A 25,084-nucleotide genomic window follows, 5' to 3' on the forward strand; every position below is an offset into this window, starting at 1 on the left:
ATTTATTTTACAGATAAATAAAATTTACATTAATAAGTAATTAACTCTGTGTTAAATTTAATCAATTATTAAATAGCACCGGTTACGATGACAGTTGGTCGCCGCCATGTTTTCGTCAAACGGCAGATTATAAAAATTATAAAATGTGGAAACTGAGCAATCATATTCAATATAGCAAAATTTTAATTCTTCTTGATTGATTGATCGTGCTATTTTATTTAATCAGGCGTTTATATTTCTGGTAATAAGTGACCAGTTTCACTCAATAACTTGTTAGATGTTAAGTTTAGAAGTCAAATTCGTAAGGGCGCTGTGGGCGTCTCTGCACGAGAGGTATGTTGACCTCCTCGGGCGCGCGGAACACTTGCGGCTGCTGCGGGCGCGGCACAGCACGCGTCGGCTGCGGCGCCACCGTGCGCCTGGCCTGCTCCTCCTGACAAATTAACCATAGAAATAAGCCTCAATACAGTTAATATTAAGGTTAATAACAAGGACAGAGAGGTCTTTAAATATGATGTGATGATATTCCCTTGTTCCGTATATGAATATGTAAAAATGAAAATCCCTTGTACAATATCAGTCTCAATCTTTACCAATTAAAAGTTCCAAGTATCAAGTTTGTGTGGTTCATAATTGTCTTCTTACAAATAGCTGAAAATGAATATTTTTATGGTACTTTTATGCTAACCTCTTCTTCTTCTTCTTCCTGTTCGTATCTGTCGTCCCTGTAGACCTCCGAGGGGTAGAAGCGGTCGGAGTACTTGAGGGAGACGTTGGGCTTGCGCTGCACCTCCTCCTGGTTGATCGGCCGGTACAGGTAATCGTTCACGAAGTGGTACTTTGATGATCTCTGGCAGATGTTCTCCTGAGTCGATGGCATACAGATCAGGTGCACCTGGATAGAATTTTAATGATGTATTGTATTACAACACAAAAGTAATCAATTTTACGAATTTTATCTGCAATTTTTTATGGGAATTTATAAATGGTACCACCCACTTCGTTACCTTCTTCAGCACCTCATAGAGATACAGTCTGTAGGAATTAAGTGTTTGTTTTCAAACCTATGTGTGGCTTGTTTCACAAAATTGATTCATTATTCTTTTACGATCCTTCCTAGCAACCTTATTATACTACCTAATAAGACGTAATTGTAAATATATTAGCATAAACGCTAACCTGGTGGAAGCTGAATCCCTCAGGACAGATCCAGGAGTGCTTGACATTATCCTGGCAGTAATGGAAGACCTCGCAGTTTAGCTCCTCGTCCGCGTAGTAGCCGGTCTGTTTGCTGACGCAGTTGAACTTGGACTGTTGCAGCAGCTGCGACAGACGATCAGGTTCCTCCTTCTCTTCTTCTTCCTCCTCTTCTAATGTTTCCTGGATCTGTTGCTGCTGGAATTTAGCTGGACGTTGGTCTTGTTGCTGGAATTTAAATAGATCTTTGATATTTTATTTCTATATTTATAAAAATAGATAATAAACTGTTTTCTGTTATTATTTTAAATAACTAAACATAGAAAACAAGACAGTTAAGAAGTTTCTTAATGTTAACCATTTTGGGTTTTTTTATTATAGTAAAAATTCACTTGCATTAAAAATTTACTTCAAAGAATTTAAAGTTGTTTTGCATCAGATTGAACAATAGTATCAAAAGGTTTTATTTCTAAGTTACATTTGTATACGTAAATCAGCAAGAAATCTATCAGAGTCGCGTGTTAATGCGAGTTCATGTGAACGGATCGTGAGGCTATATTATTGTTCACAACTCTTTATTAAACGCATGCATAAAACATCTATTAACAATTTCCACAGCTATTCACAATTTCTTCCGACTACCGCTTGCTCATTATCAGTGAAAGTTGACTAATTTATTTGTTATTCTGCTACTTTTATAGTATTTGAATAAAACTTGCTTGAAAATAACTCTTCAAATCAATTGATTAATCAATCAATTACGTACCTTTCTATGCGGCGCTCTTTGCTGTGGCCTTTGATCCTCGTACTGGCGGGTGGGTACGACGACGTACTCCTGCTGCTCTTGCGGACGCTGCTGGTAGCCCGCCAGCTCGGCCAGTGATGGCGTTGGTCGGAACCCGCTCGGTAGAGCGTTGGAGAAAGCCGCCGGAGTGTACGCTCGCGGACGTAGGTTTCTTGTTTCCTAAAAAATAAAGATTAATTTTAAAAATCTTAATGTCTAATAATAAAGAATGAGTTGAATGGTTAAGACTTTGAACCGTTTTTAAATTATATGTTGGCAATAATGTAATCCGTAACCTTGTCTTACAATATATTGGTCTATAGACCGTTAAATAAAGCTTTCGATTAGGATTAAAATTACAACAATGCATTGATATAACTTAGATATTATATTGAGAGTCACGATAGCGCTCAGTCTTTGATTGCCTAATTACATTTCACCTTGAAGGAATGACTGCGAAGTAAACAGGCTTGTGGGCGTGAGTGTGGGCCCATTCAAGTCCCCTTATTGTTATTAAGTGCAACATGCAAACGCGCATATGTATGACACATGACAAATATATTTTATAACCCATTTTAATACGCAAAATGATTGTGTTAAAAGGTCTTAAGTTTGACTTTCAAAAGACAAAGGAAGGTAAAAATTGGTTCATTGGTACCACATTTCAACCTATAGGCATTACAAAATATATAGATTCCATGAAATTAAAAGCAACAATTTTCTTCTACACGACGATAAATTAAGTTGATCTGATTTATTATTTTTATCTATAAATTTTTTAATGTGTTTTCTAACATCTCGGTAATAGATAAAACTAATTTCCGATATCCGTAACAGTCTTTTCATTGTGAATACGTTTAACAAGTTAAAAAAACCGCAAAGTGCGTTCGTGCGTTACAATGTTATTCAATGTTCTTGTCAGAATCTCATTTCATTGTAAGACATAATGTTACCTCATTTGTATTTGCAACATTAGAAAAATGTAGGCCTGCAACTTTTTACTTACCCGGTTTTTTATCATTTTTGTAAATTTTTTAAGAAATAAAATCAAAAGTACTTTAATAAGATAGATTAGTACTAATTACTCTTTAAGTTTAAAAAATAAGCGGTCGAATATTTTGGATTACAGAAGATTGCATTTACAAATTGTGTATAACTGCTAGAGGGTCTGTTCAGACACTTAATGGACAGTTCTTTTAATTATCTGATATACTTTAGAACTATGTAACTGAATGAAGACTAGGTCCGTTAAAATTGTATTTTAATTCAAGTAATTTTAGAGTGGTTAATTATAATATTGAGCTAGTTTCGGTGTCATTGCCGCTTCTTCGCGGTCGTCGGCCGAGCGGGTGCCAGTGAAAGTGGAAAGGCGGTGCATTTCTTTTGTTGCACTTGTTTTTTGCGACAATTTGACGCTCCGCGGAACTTTAATATGTTTACTATAGATTCAGTTTAGAAAGTGACATAAATATAATTGCTTTCGGTTTTTTTTGACACGGTTAGAAAATAACTGTTCGGTCGCGGACACGCTTGAGTGACGACGAATTAATTTTAGTTGAAATATATAATACATTCTCAAGTATCAAATGCAATATTTCCACGTTAAATAATAATAATTAATACAGTAGATATATTTAACATAAAAAAAACTTATGGGTTGCAGATATAGGGCAAACTTTACGGGAGTGTAGCCGTTTTTAAAAAGCTTAAATAATTTCAATTAACGATTAAGATGTCTTACATATTAAATATACAGCAGCACTGGCCGTGCTTATTTATGCCAGTAACTGCTAAAATAAGAGTCAAGTTAAGTACTCACTAAATGGGGCCATTTAGTTTAAATCTACACTAAGCAATTTCATATATCCACCACCGGTCGGTCGCGACCCCGACCGCGCGGATTAAAAAAAAACTTCATTAGTAGCCTATGTGTTCTTCCAGACTATGTTCTACATCTATGCCATCTATCCAACATCCATCTATCCATTTAAAATATTAGTAAGATAGGTAAACTGACTCTGTGGTAGTAATTCTGACAGTCTGGACTCAAGACAGATTGTAACAGTTAAACTTTTGAATCCTTCTCTGTCTTGTTGATTTTACTTACGCACACTTAAGATAAATTTTTCCTTCTAACATTTACATGGTTGACTTGCACAATGCTAATGGACATCTCTAAAGTTACTGTAAACATGTAAACTTGCAAATGTATTTACTTAACAATTAACCTTCTATTGAAGGAATTACATAACATTTTTTTTAAATTTATTGCAAAATTTTGGAATGTAATTAATGAATTTCTACTGTAAAGGTGGATGTAGACTAGAGAATTTACTTGTAAAAAACAACGAGCCGCTCTATTATACGTTGTTGTGTATCAACCTTTCACCAACCAGACGTGCTTTGTAAACTATGCTTTTACCTGTATCATATCATTAGTTAAAACGTTACATTACATAGAAATGCTTAAGAAAATGCTCTAGTGTATAACCTTTAGGGTTACTTAAGTAAAGTAATAAATTTCATAATACAGAAAGAAGTTTCAACTTAGCATAGGTTAAGATGCGTTGATGTCTTTTACAGGTGCGTGATTAGATGCGGTAAATTTACAAATACAAATATACATTATTGTGCACTATCATGGAGTTACAAAAAAAGAAAGTACAACAGGATTTTCACAAAAGGCGGTCTTATCGCTATAAATAATATAACCTACTAGCTTTTACCCGCGACTCCGTCCGCGCGGAATAAAAAATAGAAAACAAGGTAAAAATTATCCTATGTCCGTTTCCTGGTTCTAGGCTACCTGCCCACCAATTTTCAGTCAAATCGATTCAGCCGTTCTTGAGATATAAATAGTGTAACTAACACGACTTTCTTTTATATATATAAACTAGCTTTTACCCGCGACTCCGTCCGCGCGGAATAAAAAAATAGAAAACGGGGTAAAAATTATCCTATGTCCTTTTCCTGGTTCTAAGCTACCTGCCCACCAATTTTCAGTCAAATCGATTCAGCCGTTCTTGAGATATAAATAGTGTAACTAACACGACTTTCTTTTATATATATAAACTAGCTTTTACCCGCGACTCCGTCCGCGCGGAATAAAAAAATAGAAAACGGGGTAAAAATTATCCTATGTCCTTTTCCTGGTTCTAAGCTACCTGCCCACCAATTTTCAGTCAAATCGATTTAGCCGTTCTTGAGATATAAATAGTGTAACTAACACGACTTTCTTTTATATATATAGATATAGATAAGTAATATGCATTTAAAGTCTAAATAGACAGTAATCTTTCGTAATTTAAATTTAATTAATTATAATCAGATATAAATTAGATTCGAATACAAAACATTGAGAACAAGTTTGTATAGAGATAAATTAGTATTCGATGGTAGAGTTAAACGGACGTGCGCTCGTTCGGAATCACTTTCGATTGGTTCAATCTTACGCGTATCGTTTAATAGATTTTAGATTAACAGCTACGAGGAGAAAGTGAATGGATCTTTCAAATATCTGCACTGAACAACATATTATTATGTGTACTGAGGCTATTACTTAGAATATTGTTTGCACACTGTACAAAACTATATTTTTTCGTTAAAACCTTACTTCTTTTTCATATTTGAAATGACTATCTCTCTTAAGAATATATTAAAAGAAAGATTACAGCGTATTTGTGATATGCATATCAAAAGTATCCTTGTTTTGTTGGCAGACTAGCAACTGGACACCTGAATTCGCTAATATAGTGAAGTAACTGCTACCAATTGCCATTGAGTGCTCTCCAGCAACAAGTTAAAAGGTTGCAGATAATCCTCGATGTTCCCACTTAGTGTAAAGATTTATCATTATTTTCTATCAAGAGGCCCTTAATTTAATAAACACTAAAGAGGTTTTATTGGGTGTAAAAATAAAGATAAGTAGTTCACCTCTTCATTTAGCGCTAATTCCTCGTCACCATCGACTCCTGCGTCAGGCACGCCGTCCTCGCTCTCCTCGGAGGCAGCCGCGGCCAGCGCCAACACCGCGCCCAACATTATACACCATCTGTAACAACAAAATATAATATTGGAATAACCCTCACAATATACGAAGATCCAAGCTGCAAACAGTTGATTGCGTGACTGAGGACTAGGTTAGTAAATATCCTAGGTTCAAAGAACTGACTGTAATTTATGTTAAATTTATAGGTTCAAAATGGTCATTTAAGTGACCTTTTCTTTGCAAGTAGGTAAATAGGTGAATAAATTTGTCACAATCTATATATGTAAAAGAAAGTCGTGTTAGTTACACTATTTATAACTCAAGAACGGCTGAATCGATTTGACTGAAAATTGGTGGGCAGGTAGCTTAGAACCAGGAAACGGACATAGGATAATTTTTACCCCGTTTTCTATTTTTTATTCCGCGCGGACGGAGTCGCGGGTAAAAGCTAGTTATCTATATATATAAAAGAAAGTCGTGTTAGTTACAATATTTATAACTCAAGAACGGCTGAATGGATTTGACTGAAAATTGGTGGGCAGGTAGCTTAGAATCAGGAAACGGACATAGGATTTTTACCCCGTTTTTATTTTTTATTCCGCGCGGACGGAGTCGCGGGTAAAAGCTATTTTATAATATTAATATAAATATATGTTGTAGAAAAGATAACGAATACGTTCGAATCCACTTTATGTGTTAACTAACAAAGCTTCAATATTAAATAAATTACATTTAAGTAACCATACGGAACATATTACCTACATACACTTATATACATCCAACATAATAATAGAGACGGTCTTACCGAGTGCACATAATCAATCTGTCAAAATACCTTTGTAACATCTAATACGTCTACTGCTAAAGTTATGACACGTTATTTCGATCTCTGGAATGTTCGCAATTACATACAGATTCCACACAAAAGTTCGTGCCGTACGTTCTAGATATTATAATTCCAACATATATACTCACATTAGTCAGTTTGTGTGAATTTAGTACATATACATTAAAAGTTTTTACAAAAAACTAATACCATAGTATTTTGGTTTCCAATTTCTTACTACAGCCAAAAGACAATTTACTGATCCCTTGTTAGCTCTTAAATACTCCTTTATTTTTTACTTATAAATACGATTGCGCTTTGTCAACAGAATTTTAAAACTACTTACTGTAGCCATCAATACGTTCAATAGGTTACATAATGTTGGCAATTTCTCAAAAATAAAGCTTTCCTTGCACCTCACGTGTTGGGCGGTTACGTAACAAATGCAGTTGCAATCGATTTAATTTGACGAGTGAAGAACTCGTTCTTAGCTGTATGCGCTTATTCGTGCAGGGAGTGGACGGTACGCTTTTTCACATGTGACAGCAAAAATATTCTGGACAGACACATATAGACTTTACATAAAGCTATATTTTAAAAATTATTAGACTTAATATTTTTTTTTAATTTCATTTTTAACGTTAAAACTTTACTCTATAACATCTGTAACAACAACAATGCTTCAAAAATTATTAAACTTGTCGATGGCACTCCTTGGAATATTGTGAATTGGATGACACATATCTCTCGTCAAAATCGGTGCAGACGTTTAGGCTAAATGACAAACTATTACTTTATTATACAACTAGCAGTTGCCCGCGACTTCGTCCCCGTAAAGATAATCTACAAAAAATATAGCCTATGTCACCCGGGGACAGTGTAGCTTCCCAACTGTGAAAGTTTCAAATCAGTTCAGTAGTTTCGGGACCTATTCATGGCAAACAAACAAACAAACCTTTCGTAATTGTAATATTGTTTCACAACATTGAAATGAACACCACTGCGTAAGAAAGATTTATAATATTTTTTTTTAGTAATCGAAGATGGAAATGTAATCGCATAAGGAAGCCGATATTGGGTGTGTCACGTCAGGTGCGCTCAGATGTGGGTCGCAGCAGACAGGTTACAATATCGTAAGTTTGTAAGGCGAAGCCAACTTATGGCCGGCAAACAAGCACTACTTAATTAAGTGCACAGATAATATGTTACATCACGAATATGTAACACAAATGTGTAACGTTTTGAACAATGTGACGGGATGTTACGTGTTTCATTTTGGGCAACATTGAATCCGTCTATTGATGTTTCCGTTTCTAATTGTTATACAATTGAACTGTCCAGTTCAAAATAACACATTGAAATGAGGTGCGTATTTTGATATACCATAAGTTATATCAAGCAAACTTTAATAAGTGGTATCACACTTGGTATTTTTTTGATAAAACATGTTTATAAGTTAGTATGTTAGTTATTTATTTCAACATTCCACCATTAACTGTCCGTAAATAAACTTAAGCCTCACCCAAAACCAGCAATGAATTAGCCTGTAGCAGACTTTAACCTTTTCTTAATCCTTATAATTTATTAAACGATCTTTTTAACGATTTAAAAAAATGTAACAGACATTATAAAATGACTTACGAAGTATATTTTAAGACTTCATACGACACCTTAATTTAAAGACAACGATAGCTTATTGAGGGTCGCGTACTGTGGAAGGCATTGGGGAAGGTCTATATCAAACAATGTGTATAAACCTAAAAGTTGTAATCCACTTTTTAATACTAGTAACCTAGTTTAGGGTTGCATAGTATGAACACGTGGTTAAGCAAGTTTAAAAATTATTATTTAACGAGCTTTTAATTATTATGCAAGTAGCCGGGGGACATTTAATATTTTTCGCGTTGCGTATGTGTGAAGAGAAAATATCGTTGCATAATATGTCGGTGCCATAAATTATGATGTAGCCATATTTTTATATCTCTAGGTAAAGTTTTTAAGTTTCGAATCCGGTTTTTAAATGTGACTTTATTACGTCGCAAGTTGATGAATGATGGTCCAATAAATAATGCTTTATGTATTAACAAAATGGCAGTCTTCTTACTACAAATTTCTATTGACCGTTGCAACATATGACTTCTAAAGCTTTATTAGATAAGTTTTCAAATAATACTCGCACAGCAATATGATCTAAGCCTTCTTATTAGATTTATCAATTTACATAGTTTTAAATTATAAATAATATGAATAATGTTTTAAAATAAACTTTATGGCGCACTCTCTCTGAGAATCATCGAGACGTAAAATATCTAGCGTGTCTATGGCGCCAACTCCGCGCTGCAAAATGAACAGATAAAAAAAATCAACTGTATATCTGGGCCGTGACAGCTACCGGTTAACGTTTGGCTAATATCAATTCGTGTTAAATACAATATTTTGTAATATTTCTGTAATTTTGTACAATAATTTTTCCAGTTCTCTGCGGTTGTGGAAACAACATTAATAATCTTCAGTCAGGTGTGAAAGAATTCCCACTGTATCTAATCGATGTTCTGCTGATCACTAATTGCTTGGTTACAAAATTAAGCTGATTAATTACATTTATCTAATTAACAACTGCTAACTTAATTAATGTTCGTATTAAATGCGAAGAATCATATGATAATTAAATCCGTCGTAGATTCGATTTCGAAGTACGCGTTGTTATTTAGATTCAAACCCAATTTAAAACAATCTTACTAATATTATAAATGCGAATGTTTAGATAGATGGATGGATGTTTGTTTGAAGGTATCTCGATGAAATTTGGCATAGATGTAGATCATAGTGTCGAACATATAGGCTACTTGATATGTTTTTATAATTCCGTGCGGACGGAGTCGCAGGCAACAACTAGTGTTTCCATAAATCGAACAATTAAAAGTACAAAAATACCTATATAGTATAGTAGTAGTAAGATACATTGAGACATAAATAGTAGGTTTCTGAGACCAAAATCCCCGTTTAAAATAAATAGCTATCTCTGTTTTATCAAAGACTAGCTTTTACCCGCGACTCCGTCCGCGCGGGATAAAAAATAGAAAACGGGGTAAAAATTATCCTATGTCCGTTTCCTGGTTCTAAGCTACCTGCCCACCAATTTTCAGTCAAATCGATTCAGCCGTTCTTGAGTTATAAATAGTGTAACTAACACGACTTTCTTTTATATATATAGATAAATGACAGGGAGGTCAATATATTTTTAACATAGATTTTTGTCTCAGAAACCAGAGGTAACTCCTACAACGCATATAACATGTGTCATACAATTGAATCGTGACCATTAACCGCAATTTGTATAACGAACGTTATTGTTTTGTTTCGGATTTGGCGCCAAGCGGATTGCGTTCCGTTCCACGCGTTATGTTGTCACGCGACGCTTCGGGGTCAAGTTCTTTCTGATTAATTGATATTGTCGAAACGTCACGCCATTTATCTCTAATTGCTTTCTTTACAAATACGAAAACGTGTTTGTATACTTAAATTATACAGTAACAGGTATGGTATTGATCTTTTAAGCTTAATTCTCGTATCATTACTAAAAAGGCGAATGATTCGCTCTCGTTTTTTTATTTATTTGTATCCTTAACTGTGTATTAATAAGTTTATGCAATAACTTTTATATAGAACATGACAAAAAACAAATATTGTTTTTGCAAGTTTGCTGCTAAATTTTCAACGAGCCTTGCAAATACGAGTATCAAGTCAGTTTAAGCAATAGCTGGTCTATTAACACCTTTTTGATGGTCAAAGTGTATTGTTTTTACATTGTTTTTAGGTATTACCTTAGCTTGAATGTTGTTATTTATAAATTTTAAGAATAATTTAGTGAATAATTTCAAAAAACTTGATATTGACATGGTTTTTAAATCTTACTAATATTACAAATACGAATATTTGGATGAATGGATGTTTGATAGCATTTGAAGAACAGCTCAACGGATCTCGATGAAACTTGGCTTAGATGTATAGATCATAGTCTGGAAGAACAAATAATTCAAATAAAACTGAACTGTGATCATCATCATCAGCTCAATATAAGTCCCCACCGAGGGGCTCGGAGCCTACCCCAAGTTAGGGGTGACTAGGCCATAGTCAACCACGCTGGCCAAGTGCGGGTTGGTTGACTTCACACATATCATCGAATTTCTTCTCAGATATGTGCAGGTTGCATCACGTTTTCCTTTACTGTAAGAACCGTATTCCACTTTTATTTTTATAAAACGAAATAGTGTTAAAACAGGTCTGTTTCAGGTTTTACTTTTCATTTCAGTATATAAAAGAAATTTTTGTTGTGATCTAGTCATTTTTTTTTTCATTGAATGATTTATTCAAGACAGATTAACAATAATTAATCATAGTGATTAATATTGGAACAATTTTAAACACCTAATTGTTCCGATTTGATTATGACTGATCATAGATAATAAATCGTAGAAAATGTATCGTAATTGTTTCAATAGCAATAGTCATCCGGTGTTACGTTCTTCCCAAATACAAATTATCGCGTGCTGATGCGAATTATCTGTAGAGATTTCACTTTAGGATGTTGTGTAACACCTCTAGTGAGAATCTCCATAGATTAGGAATGATTATGACTATTGAATCTATTTCTGTCAGTCTTTATTCATTATTGACACGATTTGTTTATAGAATATTCTAGAAAACCTTTCTAACAATTTCTGCTGCAAACTCTGTTAAGGTTTGATTCCACAACTTATATTGAACTATATCAAGTTATATCATAAATTATCTATATCATAAATTATCTAGCCAAATGAGGTAAATAAAGTTAAAAAAAACTTCCTCCCAGTTCTAGTTTTGGAATTAGAACCATTTCTTTTTTTAGCAAATTATAAAATGTATTATTTTTTACTTTTGACAACAGACAAATTTATTTTTAAAATTAAAATCTTTTATCAAAGTTTCCGCAAAATTTGGTCCAAAATTTTTTTACCTCGGTGAGGATTTTAAAAATCTAAATTATTTTTTGTTCATACTCATAATTTTTGACATACGCTTGTTTTTCTTTAATAAGTAAAAGACACTATTAATCACAATGCTCAATCGTATTTAGGACGCATTGAATGTATTGTCTATTTGTATTGTGCGTAATATATAGTAGTACTTACTCGTACTTTGTGCATTTTCCCATCTCATTGCAACACAGTCGGCAGCGATTATGATTTGCATCTACTTTTGCACGATGCGACGTGCTTACGTTCTATTACAATAGTACTATTAATCTTGCAATATTATCGGTTATGGTACGAACGATTTTATTCTTTGATGATAAAGTATCAAAAATTGACGGTCCCTTGTAAGCTGAAGTACAACTATTGTAATATAATAGGCCTAGATGCTAGCCCTTCTCGTACGTTAATGAGGTTTATATTTATAAGTAAGTATTATTTATACTCCTTATTTATTTACTAAGTTACATTATAAAACAAATTACTTCTCATAATTTTTGAAACTGTTTTGCGATGTGTTAAAGACATAGTTTTGTTTCACTCTCGTTACAACAATCGCCATGTTTTTTTTTTACAATCCAGTTCAAACAATCGAAAGTCCGTGACTAAAGATCTTTAGAATCGATCTAGTTAGTAAAAAGTGTTCAATGTAGCTTTGCCGTGTATTTTAAATCTATTAACTAATCGGATAATTCAACGAAGCAAGGTCAGGCTTTATCAAATAGTATCAAGTTGACTAACGCTTTGTTACTTAACCTACACTTTTCAACTATTGTTCTCACTTCGTCACTGCCCTTATTTGTAAAGATGGCCGCCTTGACAGCTGTCATGTAAAAGATGCGCGCGAACGCATTGGGCAATGATCCCTGTGAATTGATCACATTATTGTGAATTTGATTCACACGCGCACTCAAATTGTAGTGCCATTGAATCTATTGTGTAGATTAGCTTGCGCAATTGTCGCAGAAGATTGGTTGCACAGCGTTTAAGATGTCTTACGATAAAAGGTTTTAAAATCTCTTTATTGGTAAATAATTGCAAATCATTACCTATTAAAGTAGAGTCTATTTTAATTTTTGAGATTTCCTGTCATTTGTTTTTAATACAACATTTTAAATGCATTTTATTACACTACATTTTCCATAATTACTGTTCAGTAATTTTGTTCCAATTTGTTAATAATTGCAACGATACGCGCATGTAATGTAAATGTTGATATGAGCATGCAATCCTCGACTAAGACAGTTAATTTGCATTACACTTTCTTTTGACAGAAGGTAAATCATAAAGAGGTAATTTCAATGAAATCTACATAATTTCGGCTAAGGATCTGTAGTCTTCCTTTGTACAGGTTTTTCCGCGCATTCTGTACAACATGAACACTAGTTTCGCTTTGATTTAGTAATTAACCGCCGTACACGTATGTTCGAAATCCATAAGGATATGATGAACAAGGTTCGGTTCTACATATAAGCACAGTAGCAAATACGTAAAACGGGTTCTATCCGCATCTTAGAATTTACGTAATATAACCTCACTATGAGAAAACACTAGCAGTAATGTACCTACACTCTCTCACGAAGAAATGCCTAGACATTTACTGTTTGAATTCATATTGATAGAAATTCTAACCTCAAACATGTTTCGAATAATGACAAGATTTCTAACACTATGATTACATTTATTTTCTAATTTAAATGAAGCTAATGATTGTTTTTATACAAGTAGTAAATACATTAAGTTATAATCCACGAGACAGCATAGAATATTAGAATAAATATTCACGATTACTATGAATACTTGCCTTTGTAATGGATCAATAAAATAATTCAAGTTATCAGTTAAATATATGAAAATAGACAGCAATTGGCTACAATTTAATGGGTTGATTTCTAAGTTTCTCACAGATCTAGAACCCATTTGTTATAAGATCGGTTAAATAAAATTCCGTGTATTTATTACTGGCTGAAAATGATAATAACATGATAAAAATATATTAAATATTACCAGATTATAAAATTTTAATTGTGTATAACGTACGAAAACATGCTCTACATTTATCTGTATCATAGAGTATTAATAAAAATGTAATACAAATAGTTTAGTTTTATTAATATCAAATATCTTACAAGAGCAATGTAGGTATGCTTAAGTACTGGTTGCTAGCTCCAATATAATTATTATGGTAATAAAAAAAATCTTGAACAGATGTTTCTACTGTTGTAGAATAAGAGTAAAATATTGACACACTAGTTATTTAAAAAACAATAAAAAAAAATGGGACCCATCTGCAAGCACTTCCTTTCGATTAAAATAAAAAAAATACAGTGGAATTGATAACCTCCTTCTTTTTGAAGTCGGTTAAAAAAATCAGTGAGATCCGAGGTCAAACTTCCGAAGGTGAGGTCGTCGCTCGGTCGCTAGAAAGTGTCGTATACAAGAGAAAAAGGAGCTTTTAATAGCGTTACGATAATTTAATGTTTATCTTCGATTTAACTGCAAAGATTATGAAGCCTTAAGTAAGACTTCTACAGCTAAAAGAAGCTCAGTGTCTTTATAAAGATTATTTGAAAGAAAACTAGGATTTTAGGCTGGGTTTACATTTTTAAAATTATAAAATAATTGCATAGCATAGCACATCGGTGTTCGTTGTCTTGTAGAATATTGTAAATGTTTCCGAATTTATTCTCATTACGAATTTTAAACACGTGCGCTCATTGCGCAACATTGGAAAGGTACCAAATAACACGACTATAAGGAAATTGTACTCGTAATGTATGACGGTTAAGTATTTTTAAGAACATAGATCCGCCTTCCATAATATCAATTACCAGCACATAATTTTAACAAGAAGAATAATAACACTATTTTATTATTTTTAACTGTGTAATTTTTTTTAATAAAAAAAAACTTCTAACATTAAAACTGACGACGCTTAATTGTGCGAGTTTGTGTGTCGAATAGTGTTTAATCGATTTGTTTTTGTTTTATGAAGGATGTGGTCTATTATTAACTTGTATTAGTTAATATATCAAGTAAACGATAATGAAAAAAAAATGTTTTAAAATGGTATTTATTATGAAATCGTATTTCTTACTAATATTATAAATACGAATATTAGATGGATGGATGTTTCTTTGAATGTATCTCAGGAACGGCTCAACGGATCTTGTTGAAATTTGGCGCAGATATAGAACATAGACTAGAAGAACACATGAGGTATTTAAGTTTTTTTTTAACCCGCGTGAACGGAGTCGCAGGCGACAGCTAGTAATTAATAAAATGTACATTCACACACTCCAATTCAAGATGAGATTGTATCAGACATGCTAGTCTAAGGTGATAAACAAAAATATATTATAATTATCCCAAGAAGCTTACCTCTCACTGTGTTACAAAATAGATAATAAACATTGTTCTAAATTCAACAAACATCATTTAAAAAAAAAAGATTATTACGCGTATTAAACAAAGCTATAGATGTAGACAGACAAAAGACGAGCTCGGTTAAACATGGCCTACCATAACGAGACTTACTCGATGTAACACGTGAATTCATTAAGTTTTACGCAATACATTCTAAGCTTCGGTAATCGACTATGATAGTTGGGCGATTTGCTAGTGTTTTTAGTGTGTTACTCTCACTCAGAGTAAGAGAACCCTTTAGCATTAATTTTCCTTTTTGTTTCTGAGTGTGGCAGTAAGTTTAGGTGTTACTGTCATCAAAGGAGAATAGCTTCATCTCTTCAGCATAATCTGTACATGTTACTTATTTATCTAAATTCATAAGTTTTTGATATCTATTTAATTGAAGAATATTCCGGTAAATCTTCAATATGTATTTTATTACATTAATTTATATGAACGCAATTCAGATACATATCTAACATGTGACAAGGATCTGGCTAGTTGCAAATATGTGCCATAAATAATCAAAAAAAAAAAAAGTTTTAAGACGCAGGTAACCGTAAGGATATCATAATTTATGGCTGGTCCAAATGTCAACTTTTATTTATCTGATCATAGTTTTTTTTTATTCTTTTGTTTAACCAATATTTATGTACCTGTTTAAAAACATTTTTTGGTTATTGCTACATTTTTATATGCTTTACCTGTCAGAATACGAAATTTATTTAGGTTTATGTTTATTTAAATAAAAATGGAAGTAGAAGAAGACATTGTATTCTTAAATATTTTGGCTACAACCTAAATATAGAGTTACTAGAACTCTTTTAATTATTTATACTTTCTATTTTATTTTATTTGGCAAAGAGCCAAGAAAACCTGCAATCATTCGGTCATAAGCCGTTTACTAATTTTGTTTCATTGTAGTCATGTAGTTATAGTTTATAGTTTCGGTAGTACAAATTTAATTGCACTTATCCTATTTCTGATAAACCTCTTTTAAAATTGAAAAAAAAATTCGGATCTCCAAAACTGCCTCCATGATCTCATTTAAAACCAGACCACATTATTCTTTTAAAGGACAGTGTTTTTCAACTTTGCTGTTATTTTTAGTAAATAAATATCCTTATTTGATTTGGTGATGTAATTTAAAAAATACGAGATTCTAACACAAGATAAATTTAGGTTTTAAATTACAATTTTAGGCAGGATGCCTTTGAGTAATGACTAGCTCGATTTAATGCCTGGTTTACATTATGCCAGTACAGTAGGACAGTAGCGCTGGCCTGGCATGAACTATGTGGTCTCATTGGCGCCACTTGGTGTCTACATTATACCAGTTGTATGCCAGCGCTGATTTTGACCGCTACTATCCTACTGTACTGGCATCGTAAACCAGACATAAAGATTGTAAGCTCCTATTTACAACAACCTAACTAAGTAATAAGGTTCTAAATATGCAATATGGAAGGGATTCCTTTTCATATTGCTAAAGCAATTTATATTTATGTAGGAAAAAAGCCCCGTCTAAAAATCGGTAAGACCGGCAAGAAAAAGTTTTGAAATAACAAATAATAGCAGTTGCTTAGATGATAAATTATACCAAAAATTATTCATATATAGAGCTAATTAATTCAGTACCCGTAACCGGCAAGCATTAAGTTTCCGTTTTTCGGATGATTTGCTACGGTATAACACAGCATTATTAAATACGCGTGTTGAATAGCTTCGATACTTTTTGTTACTCGCAATTATTGTACTTACATTAGACGTAATGTAATATATTGATTGCATACCCTAGAACAACGATTAAATCGTCATCAATCCGCGTATTAAAAAGTGCTTACAAAAGATGCCCCATTTCAATAGTCGAAATAAGAAAGGCAAGTACATCTTGTGTTCGAAAAATGTTTTTTTTGTAATATTGAAGACACTTCGATTTTATTAAATGCATATATATTTGGTGCAATGGTTGAACGAAGTCAGGATGCCCAAATCCCTTTTGGCGAGCTACCCTGAAGATCTTCGAGATCGAGGAAGACCAAAGCTCAGATGGGTAGACGGTGTAAATCGTGACACAAAAAATGGGATAGTGAACTGGAAAAGAATGGCCACGAACAGAGGTGAAAGAAATTGCTCTACCAAGTCAAGACCCACAAAGGGTAGTTAGTTATTCCTTGAATTCATAATTAGTCCTACATTAACCTTTTAACTAAATCAGGACATACTGTGATAGTAGCATTTTTTACATTATGTACATGTAAGGAAACAGAGGGCCTACGTCACCTGATATTGAAAACCGGCACACGGGAATAAAATCATCACTTAAAAAAAAGCATTCCTTTGCCGGTCTTAAAGGAATAATCACTGAATTAATTGGTACCTTGTTTATTTCTTGAAGGATCTTCGTTGCTGCCTAAGGAAAGTCGTGGTGAAAGTCAAAATAGTAGCGAAAGTGAATTTTTTTTTAATCTGTTTGCTTCCTAGTGTTAATTAGAGAATATAATAATGAATGTATGTATGCATTTTATAATTATACACTACATGACCATTTCATGTTTATTATAGCGTAATTAAAAAGATTACCGCTTTTATTCCATTTAAGTTTATTGTTTGTAGAAAGAGAAAGTACAAATTAAATATTTTTTAAAGACTATGCTCAGGTTATTAAAACATAAAAAATAGATAGTTAAATAAATGTAAACTGAAAGTTTCTTTTAAAAAAAATGTTACAGAATTTTATCAGTATTTACATATGTATATAATTACAAGTGTTGAAATAGAAAGTTTTCCAATTAATAAAGTAATTAGAACATAAAAAAACTCTAAAAATCTGAGACCGTAAAGCCATAATTATATTTACCTTATTCTCATTTTTGATTAATTCACTATTTTTCTAGTGTAGCAATAGCAACACAGGAACTGTCAGAAAAGCGCGCGAAACGGCCGGAGTCTGGCGGCCGAGCGGGAAGAGACTGCGCGGTCGGCGCGCTTTCTCTGCGCTTTATAACTTGCCGAGGCGCTGGCTACGCGACGTCAAGCCAATGTGGGGCTAAAGAAATGTAACTGTTTGCCAATAATACAACGAGTTGGACAAATTCCACAAAAATAGTACAAATACCTGATAACTTTGTTTCTTATTTAATCAAAAGTTTGGTTTAAGCAAATCTGTAGGTATAGCCTATTTATCGGCTTAATTTGGAAGAATTAAGAAATATAAATTATGAAAGGGAATATATTCGCCAATAAGTTATAGTTTGTTAATGCGCTTGAAAGGAAGTGGTAAAACGGTTGTCAGTTTAAAATTAATTTCGTCTGCCACTGAAGTGTGAAGTGACCGATCGATTCTCGGATGTCGGTAAAGTCGAAAGTGATCATAAAGCAATTCAATCGACAACAATGCGGTGACCAAGGCGCTCTCTGACGAAATTATCATGATTTAAGAACTTATTCGAGATCAGTAGCAAATAAAGAAAATATTAACTGGTTTATTGGCACGATTTAATTCAATGTTGTAATATTGCACTTAAAAAAAATTAGGTTATAATGAATCAAGTAAATTATTGCGAGGCGAACTATCGTTATATCGTGCCCTAGACTATATATTAAATTTTATATTTCAAGAAAGAAATAATCGAGGTCTATTTATTAAATTTCAATTTCGTAATATTTATTGACGCCCTTGGCAAGTATTGTTTAAAAGCATGAAGGCAGTTTAAACTATTATATCATACATTTTTAAAACACTTGTTAGTCTTAATTATAATTGACATTGAATCATTGACTAATTTCCTCTGTTATTAAATGTCGCATGTTCAAATACACTTCAGTTTTTCAATAAAACAGGTGTAAACTATTTTTTTATTTTAATTAGAAACATTAACGTTGGTTTGTTATTTAAATAATACAAAAAAACCACTTATAAACTTTTGGCATCCATGAACGTTACCTTTTTTGTGAAATACGACGATGGTTCGTTTTGCATATTTTCTAAATTGTATAAACATGTACAACAAGGACAAAAGTATAAACGTAAAAATCTTGCCAATTTAGACTTAATATTACTTGCATACATTAAATTATTATCACTTAAACAAAAATCATTTTGTGGATAGTGAAGATTAGCAGGTAAATTCAAAACTTGGAAGTTTTCAGGAGGGCAATGTTCTCTTTTTTTCTTTATGAACTCATTTGATTCTGATTTTATAGTTTGTTCCCATGAATTAATAGGTAGCAGATATTCGATGCTTAAATTCTGTTTTGACGGCGATTGAGATTGCATCATAAGTGTTGCTAAATTTATCATAGACGAGCTATCTGGCTGATGAAGACCGTCTCCAGGAATAATATTCCCCTCATCTTTCTTTGCAGCGCCCGTCAAATATAGTTTCATTCTAAGTACTGTGACGTCTGAATCACTCGGCCAAGATGCAACATCTAGTGTAGGACTTAGATTTCTCTTGTGGCTTACCTTCTTATTTTTCTTAAGTATATTAGCTTTGAGTTTAGATAATCCAGAATCTAAGCTCTTTGCCAAATTTGCCGAAATAGTACTATCCGTTTTAGGAAATAAATTAAAAGCCACTTGCCGAACATTAATGTTTCCGTTAGCTTTTTGAATGTCTATAATATCCTCAATTTGTCTAACTTTAGAGTTATCCGGTATAGTTTTTAAATCCATTTGAATAAAGGTGAGGTAATCATAAGAAATTTATCTTTTTTTTAATAACTTTTGTAAAAATTTTACATAATCCAGATGGTTGTCAGTGACGCTGTCATTTTTTTTTTCAAAACATTTAACAACACAAAATAAAATAAAATCTCCAATCATTTGAATATAATATTATAATGCGTAGTAAGGAACTTTCTTCTCATTTCACATGCGTTCATAAATCGGAATTTTTAATACTTTACAAATTAGTAAGTAAATTTATAAAGTGAAGTTTTGATACATTTAAATAGTGCAAAAGAAAAATACTGCTTAGTTATTCTATAAATTATAACAAACAAATAGACATTAAAACGTATGTTAATAGTTTTGGTTTAAGACCTTGGTCGTGACATTTGGTAACGAACGTAAAACGAAATGTCATCACATTCTCATAAGGAAGAGGATGGTGTAATGTTTTTTCTTGAATAAATTTTAATTTTCTACAATGGAAGATAAAAATCAGGAATCAAACATAGGCGACACGTGTAATTTAAATGGAAACTGTTCACCGCCTACGAAGAATATCTCCATCAACTTGAATCATGGAAAAAATATTGATGACATATCAACTCCTTCCGAGCTAAAATTCGACGAAGGTATTGTAAACAATCGGTGTTTCTTGGGATTCATTGACCTATAACAATATTATCCTACCACTTCAATTACCTGATTACTGTCTTGTTCACTTGCCTTTGCTTTCTTGTTAGTAATAAATTGAGTGTTGCAAATATAACAGTTTTTATGTTTCTCTTTAAGATTTCGAATTCGAAGATTCAGATGTGACTGCCAAACGAAAAGAAATGGAAATATGTTTGGAAAACCCTGATATCGTGAACATAGAAAAGTGGCAAAGTTTTGCAAAAAGCAAAGGAGGATTAATAGCAGGTATTTCAGTTTTGTTCTAAAAGTACTTTGGTTTTACAATTTTCATAATAGTTGTCATGTTTTGTTTATGTTCTATATAAAATATAATTTTTTAGTATTGAATAAACACAAATTCTTTACATACTGTATCATTAATCAATCACACAGTATATTTTGTTTAAATCATCATTCCTTGTGCGTACTGCAAAGGATTGGAATAAGTTGCCGGTGTCAGCTTTTCGTCCAAGTACGATGTGGGAACCTTCAAGAGTAGAGTGAATAGGCATTTACAAAGCTAGCGCGTACAATCTTTAGACCTTATCATCACTTCATTGGGTGGGATTGTGGTCAAGCACTAGCTTCTTCAATATTAAAAAACAATACTTCTATATTTTGTAAGTAAATTTTATATGCCTAAACAAAAATTATCAAGAATATGTTATTTGAGTATTCAAAAATTAGTTAAAGCATATGCCATCACAACACAGCTACATTACTTCTAAAGTAATGTAATTTGAAAGTATATAAAAGTTGTGTTTTGATGTCCGTTTAGGTTTATATCAATTAATTTCCTGTGTAACAGATGAATACAGAAGAAGAATCTGGCCCCTGCTTGTTGGGGTAACTCGAGATGAGATGACGGAACCTCCTTCACTTGATGAATTGTCTACGCATGTTGAATATAACCAAGTTTGTATTTATTCTATATCTATAACCATTGCCAGCCTTATATCAGCTTAAAGGTGGCATTAAGAGATCTCAAGAGATTTAACTCTATACCAGATGGGTCAATTTTAGAAAAAAAAAAGAAAAATAGACTAACAATGCTATAAAACAAAAACTAACAAATAGTAGAATTTTTACATTAGTGCACTTTTAAAATAAGTTAATTATTAAGTTAATTATTTAAAATAAAATGTAAAAATTGCAGGTGGTACTAGATGTGAATCGTTCACTGAAACGGTTCCCCCCGGGCATTCCGTACGAACAGAGAGTGGCGCTGCAGGACCAGCTCACTGTACTCATACTGCGAGTAATCATCAAATACCCACATTTAAAGTATTATCAGGTACGTAAGACATAGTAACAAAATGCTTCTATTATAATGTTAATATTGCTTTATTCAGCTTTTTTATTTATTTTAGGGTTACCATGATGTGGCAATAACATTGTTGCTAGTCTGTGGTGATAAAGCGTCGTTTCCATTGCTGTGCCGTTTGTCGTACGGGCCTACAGCTCCTCTGGCGCCGTTCATGCAGACCACCATGCAGCCAACGCAGCATCTTCTCAACTACATGCTGCCTGTTATACGAAGAGCTGATGATAAGCTTGCCGATTGTTTAGACAAGTATGTTATTTTTTAAAATATTTAGATGAATGGATGTTTGTTTGAAGGTATCTATAGAATGGTTCAATGTATCTTGATGTAATTTAGCACAAATGTAGAACATAGTCTGGAAGAACACAAAGGCTACTTATTAAGTTTTTTTTTTAATTCCACGCGGACAGAGTCACAGGTGACAGCTAGTATTAAAAATTTGGATATAGCAATGCGCTATTATTTTAAATTTTTGGTCAGGGCTGGTGTGGGTACTATGTTTGCACTGCCGTGGTACCTGACTTGGTTCGGGCACAGCTTGAACCGGTACTCGGATGTGGTGCGCCTCTACGACTACTTCCTGTGCGCGCCCCCGCTCTTCCCCGTGTATGTGACGGCTGCGCTGGTGCTGCACCGCGCGCCTGCGGTCTACGCCTGCGATGTGGACATGGCCATGATGCACTGTCTGCTCTCCAGGGTATGTGTAAATGTGTTCAGATATATTGGCTGCTGAAAACTTCGCTTGAGTCGATACAGCGCAGCTCGCATATGACCTTGGGACGCTATTTCAAAAGACTCAGTTCTTTCCCGTGTACTTTACTCTACTCTCCAGGGTAGGTATTTCATACTTCCTAACTGGCCCCGTCCACTGCTCTCTCGGGTCCTGCCCAAAAAGTGACAATATCTATCTGTTCTTAATATAGTTTTAAAACTTGTATCGTAATTATCTATTGCAGTGTATTTAAATACAATTTAACTAAGTGTGTGATATCTTTTTGTGTCAATATTTTGACTGAAAACTCAAGTATCATTCAGTTGAGCAGTTGTATGTGTATAAATTGAAAACAACAGCAAGTCAGCCGAATATGCTTTTATTTGTTGTTTCATTCACTTAAAATAATGGTATATACATATTTACTAAACATTTAAAAAGATATCTAATGTCCTACATCATGTTAACATTTCCCGCGCAATTTTCTTTTTACATCTTTTCGTGTATATTTTATTTAAGTAAAAAGGCAAATGTCTTGATGTCCAGTATGCCACATATTTGACAGAATGTTTAATTCTTTACTGAACAGTATATAAATATCTCAATATATAGTTATTATTTTAAGATATTGAACCGCTGTTATTTTGTAATATTATGTTAGATAAAATATATTTCAGTTACCAGATGACTTGCCGTTTGAAGACATTCTGGTGACAGCTAAGAAGCTTTACGATGAAAACGATCCGACCGACCTTGAGGCTGAAGTCGATGCTTTGGAGAGGAGAGAGTGAGTTTACATCTGATTACTTCGCTTAATACAACTGGAATAATATTTTAATTTGTTGTAATTTACGCCATCTAGTGAGTAATATCTTAAATTTTAATTATAAAATTATTTATAATACCACAGAGAGGAGCAGCGCCGCATAGACGAGGAACGTCTCCGGCAACGTCGCGTGGAGCGCGCGGGTCGTAACCGCGCCGCTAACGGTGTGTTGGCGCGTCTACGCCGCGTGCTACCACGCAGTCCCCTGGCGAGGGGCGCAGCCCTAGCGGCGGCGGCTGCACTGCTCGCTGTCTACGCCTACTACAGGCCCGACCTATTCTCCAGGTAGCGCCGAGGTTACTCCCTACTCTTATTCGCGGTGTAACTGTCACTGTGACAGCTATAGACTGTCCGCCATCTTTGTTTCACTTGTAGATGACGTCACTGATGTTATGCGTCATTTAACGGCTTGTGGTAGTTGCATCTATCGTAGACGAGTTCGAAACCAGCGCTAAATCGCTTTTTGAACGCAACTGTCACTTTGACAGCTGTCATTATCTTACGTGAGGTCGCTGTCAAAATGACAGTTGTGTTTGAAATTATAGAATTGTTTCTTTTTGAAACTGCAAATATAATTATGGCGTTAGATATAGTTTCACTACGTCTATTAAAAATGCTGTCTTAAATTGCTGCTAAAATTGGTCTAACAATTTAGATATAGTAATGTGACATACAACACTGTGCTGTATGTAGACTGTATGAAGTTTTAGTATTATTTATTTTGGAGACTGCCTTTTGAAATGTATGAATGTGTATGATTCTTTAATGTATTGTAACTCTAATTAAATCGGCCAATGTCATGGGAAAAGCTACATTTTTAATTTGGTCGATATTTAAAAAAAAATCTATTCTTTTTTCTAGAATCTTCTAATTTAAAAACAATAAATACTGCTAATTGATTATTGTTCTGTCTTTGCTGTAAAAGGTTCTTAATATTATATGCATTCGGGGATCAAAATGTGTTTTATATAATCATGGTGTAATCGAACTGTCCCATAGTTATTTAATTGTTTTTAAGCAGTCCCTTAGTATATATTTATCAAATCTATACTAAGGCACACCTTTAGTGCCCATTAGTAGGTATGTAGAGTTTTATGAATTAAATAAACTGTATAAATGATGTTCTCTTTCGTTAAAAATGTGATATTAGAAATTTTACTGTTAGTTCTATGAAAACTTATTTATTTAATTATATCTATTTATTTATTTATCTTTCAATTACATTGATTCCAAAAAAATATTAATATTTGAAAATACACATCTAATTTAGGGTTGATTTAACCCTTGAGTTTGGTAAATGTATGAACCTATGAAGATTACAAAAATATATTTGATTAATAAATTCGGAACTTAAAAACATTTTTTTTGTTAATATAAATACTAAATGGTTCATCAAAGATTATTTTTTTTCTTCTTCTTACCTTATTTGGTTTAAATGTTCAGTTTTGTTTATTGATATAGATTAGGGATTCCTAAAGGGGTCGATATCAACCCTCTGGGGTCGATATTGAACTTAAAGTATTGCTAATTCTCACTCTGTCTTCTATTGACCTAAGTTAGAATTAATAATAATTTATCTTAAAAGTAGATAATTTGACCATGGGGGGGTCTGTGGAAACAGTTCATTTTGGAAAAGGGGATCACTTGTCTAAAATAATTT

The 25,084-nt window shown here is 33.2% G+C and overlaps 3 protein-coding genes across 3 annotated transcripts; 1 reads left to right on the forward strand and 2 right to left on the reverse strand.

The window, feature by feature from the left end:
- Positions 1–105: 105 nt before the first annotated feature.
- On the reverse strand, positions 106–18,203 carry LOC106719248 (GATA zinc finger domain-containing protein 10). The gene is made up of 6 exons (XM_045677780.1): positions 18,076–18,203; positions 5,915–6,032; positions 1,964–2,161; positions 1,180–1,425; positions 689–895; positions 106–433 (listed from the first exon to the last, which is right to left on the reverse strand). The coding sequence occupies exons 1-6, from the start codon at positions 18,084–18,086 to the stop codon at positions 287–289; spliced, it is 927 nt and encodes a 308-aa protein (XP_045533736.1). The 5' UTR covers positions 18,087–18,203; the 3' UTR covers positions 106–286.
- Positions 18,204–19,063: 860 nt separating this feature from the next.
- On the reverse strand, positions 19,064–19,937 carry LOC106719280. The gene has a single exon (XM_014513586.2). The coding sequence runs from the start codon at positions 19,891–19,893 to the stop codon at positions 19,132–19,134; it is 762 nt and encodes a 253-aa protein (XP_014369072.2). The 5' UTR covers positions 19,894–19,937; the 3' UTR covers positions 19,064–19,131.
- A 363-nt stretch (positions 19,938–20,300) lies between these two features.
- Positions 20,301–24,178, forward strand: LOC106719278 (TBC1 domain family member 20). The gene is made up of 8 exons (XM_045678153.1): positions 20,301–20,519; positions 20,680–20,808; positions 21,371–21,477; positions 21,719–21,856; positions 21,933–22,135; positions 22,367–22,583; positions 23,276–23,385; positions 23,509–24,178. The coding sequence occupies exons 1-8, from the start codon at positions 20,369–20,371 to the stop codon at positions 23,711–23,713; spliced, it is 1,260 nt and encodes a 419-aa protein (XP_045534109.1). The 5' UTR covers positions 20,301–20,368; the 3' UTR covers positions 23,714–24,178.
- Positions 24,179–25,084: the final 906 nt, after the last annotated feature.

This window comes from Papilio machaon, chromosome 1 (genome assembly GCF_912999745.1).
Source record: "Papilio machaon chromosome 1, ilPapMach1.1, whole genome shotgun sequence".
NCBI classification, from domain to species: Eukaryota; Metazoa; Arthropoda; class Insecta; order Lepidoptera; family Papilionidae; genus Papilio; species Papilio machaon.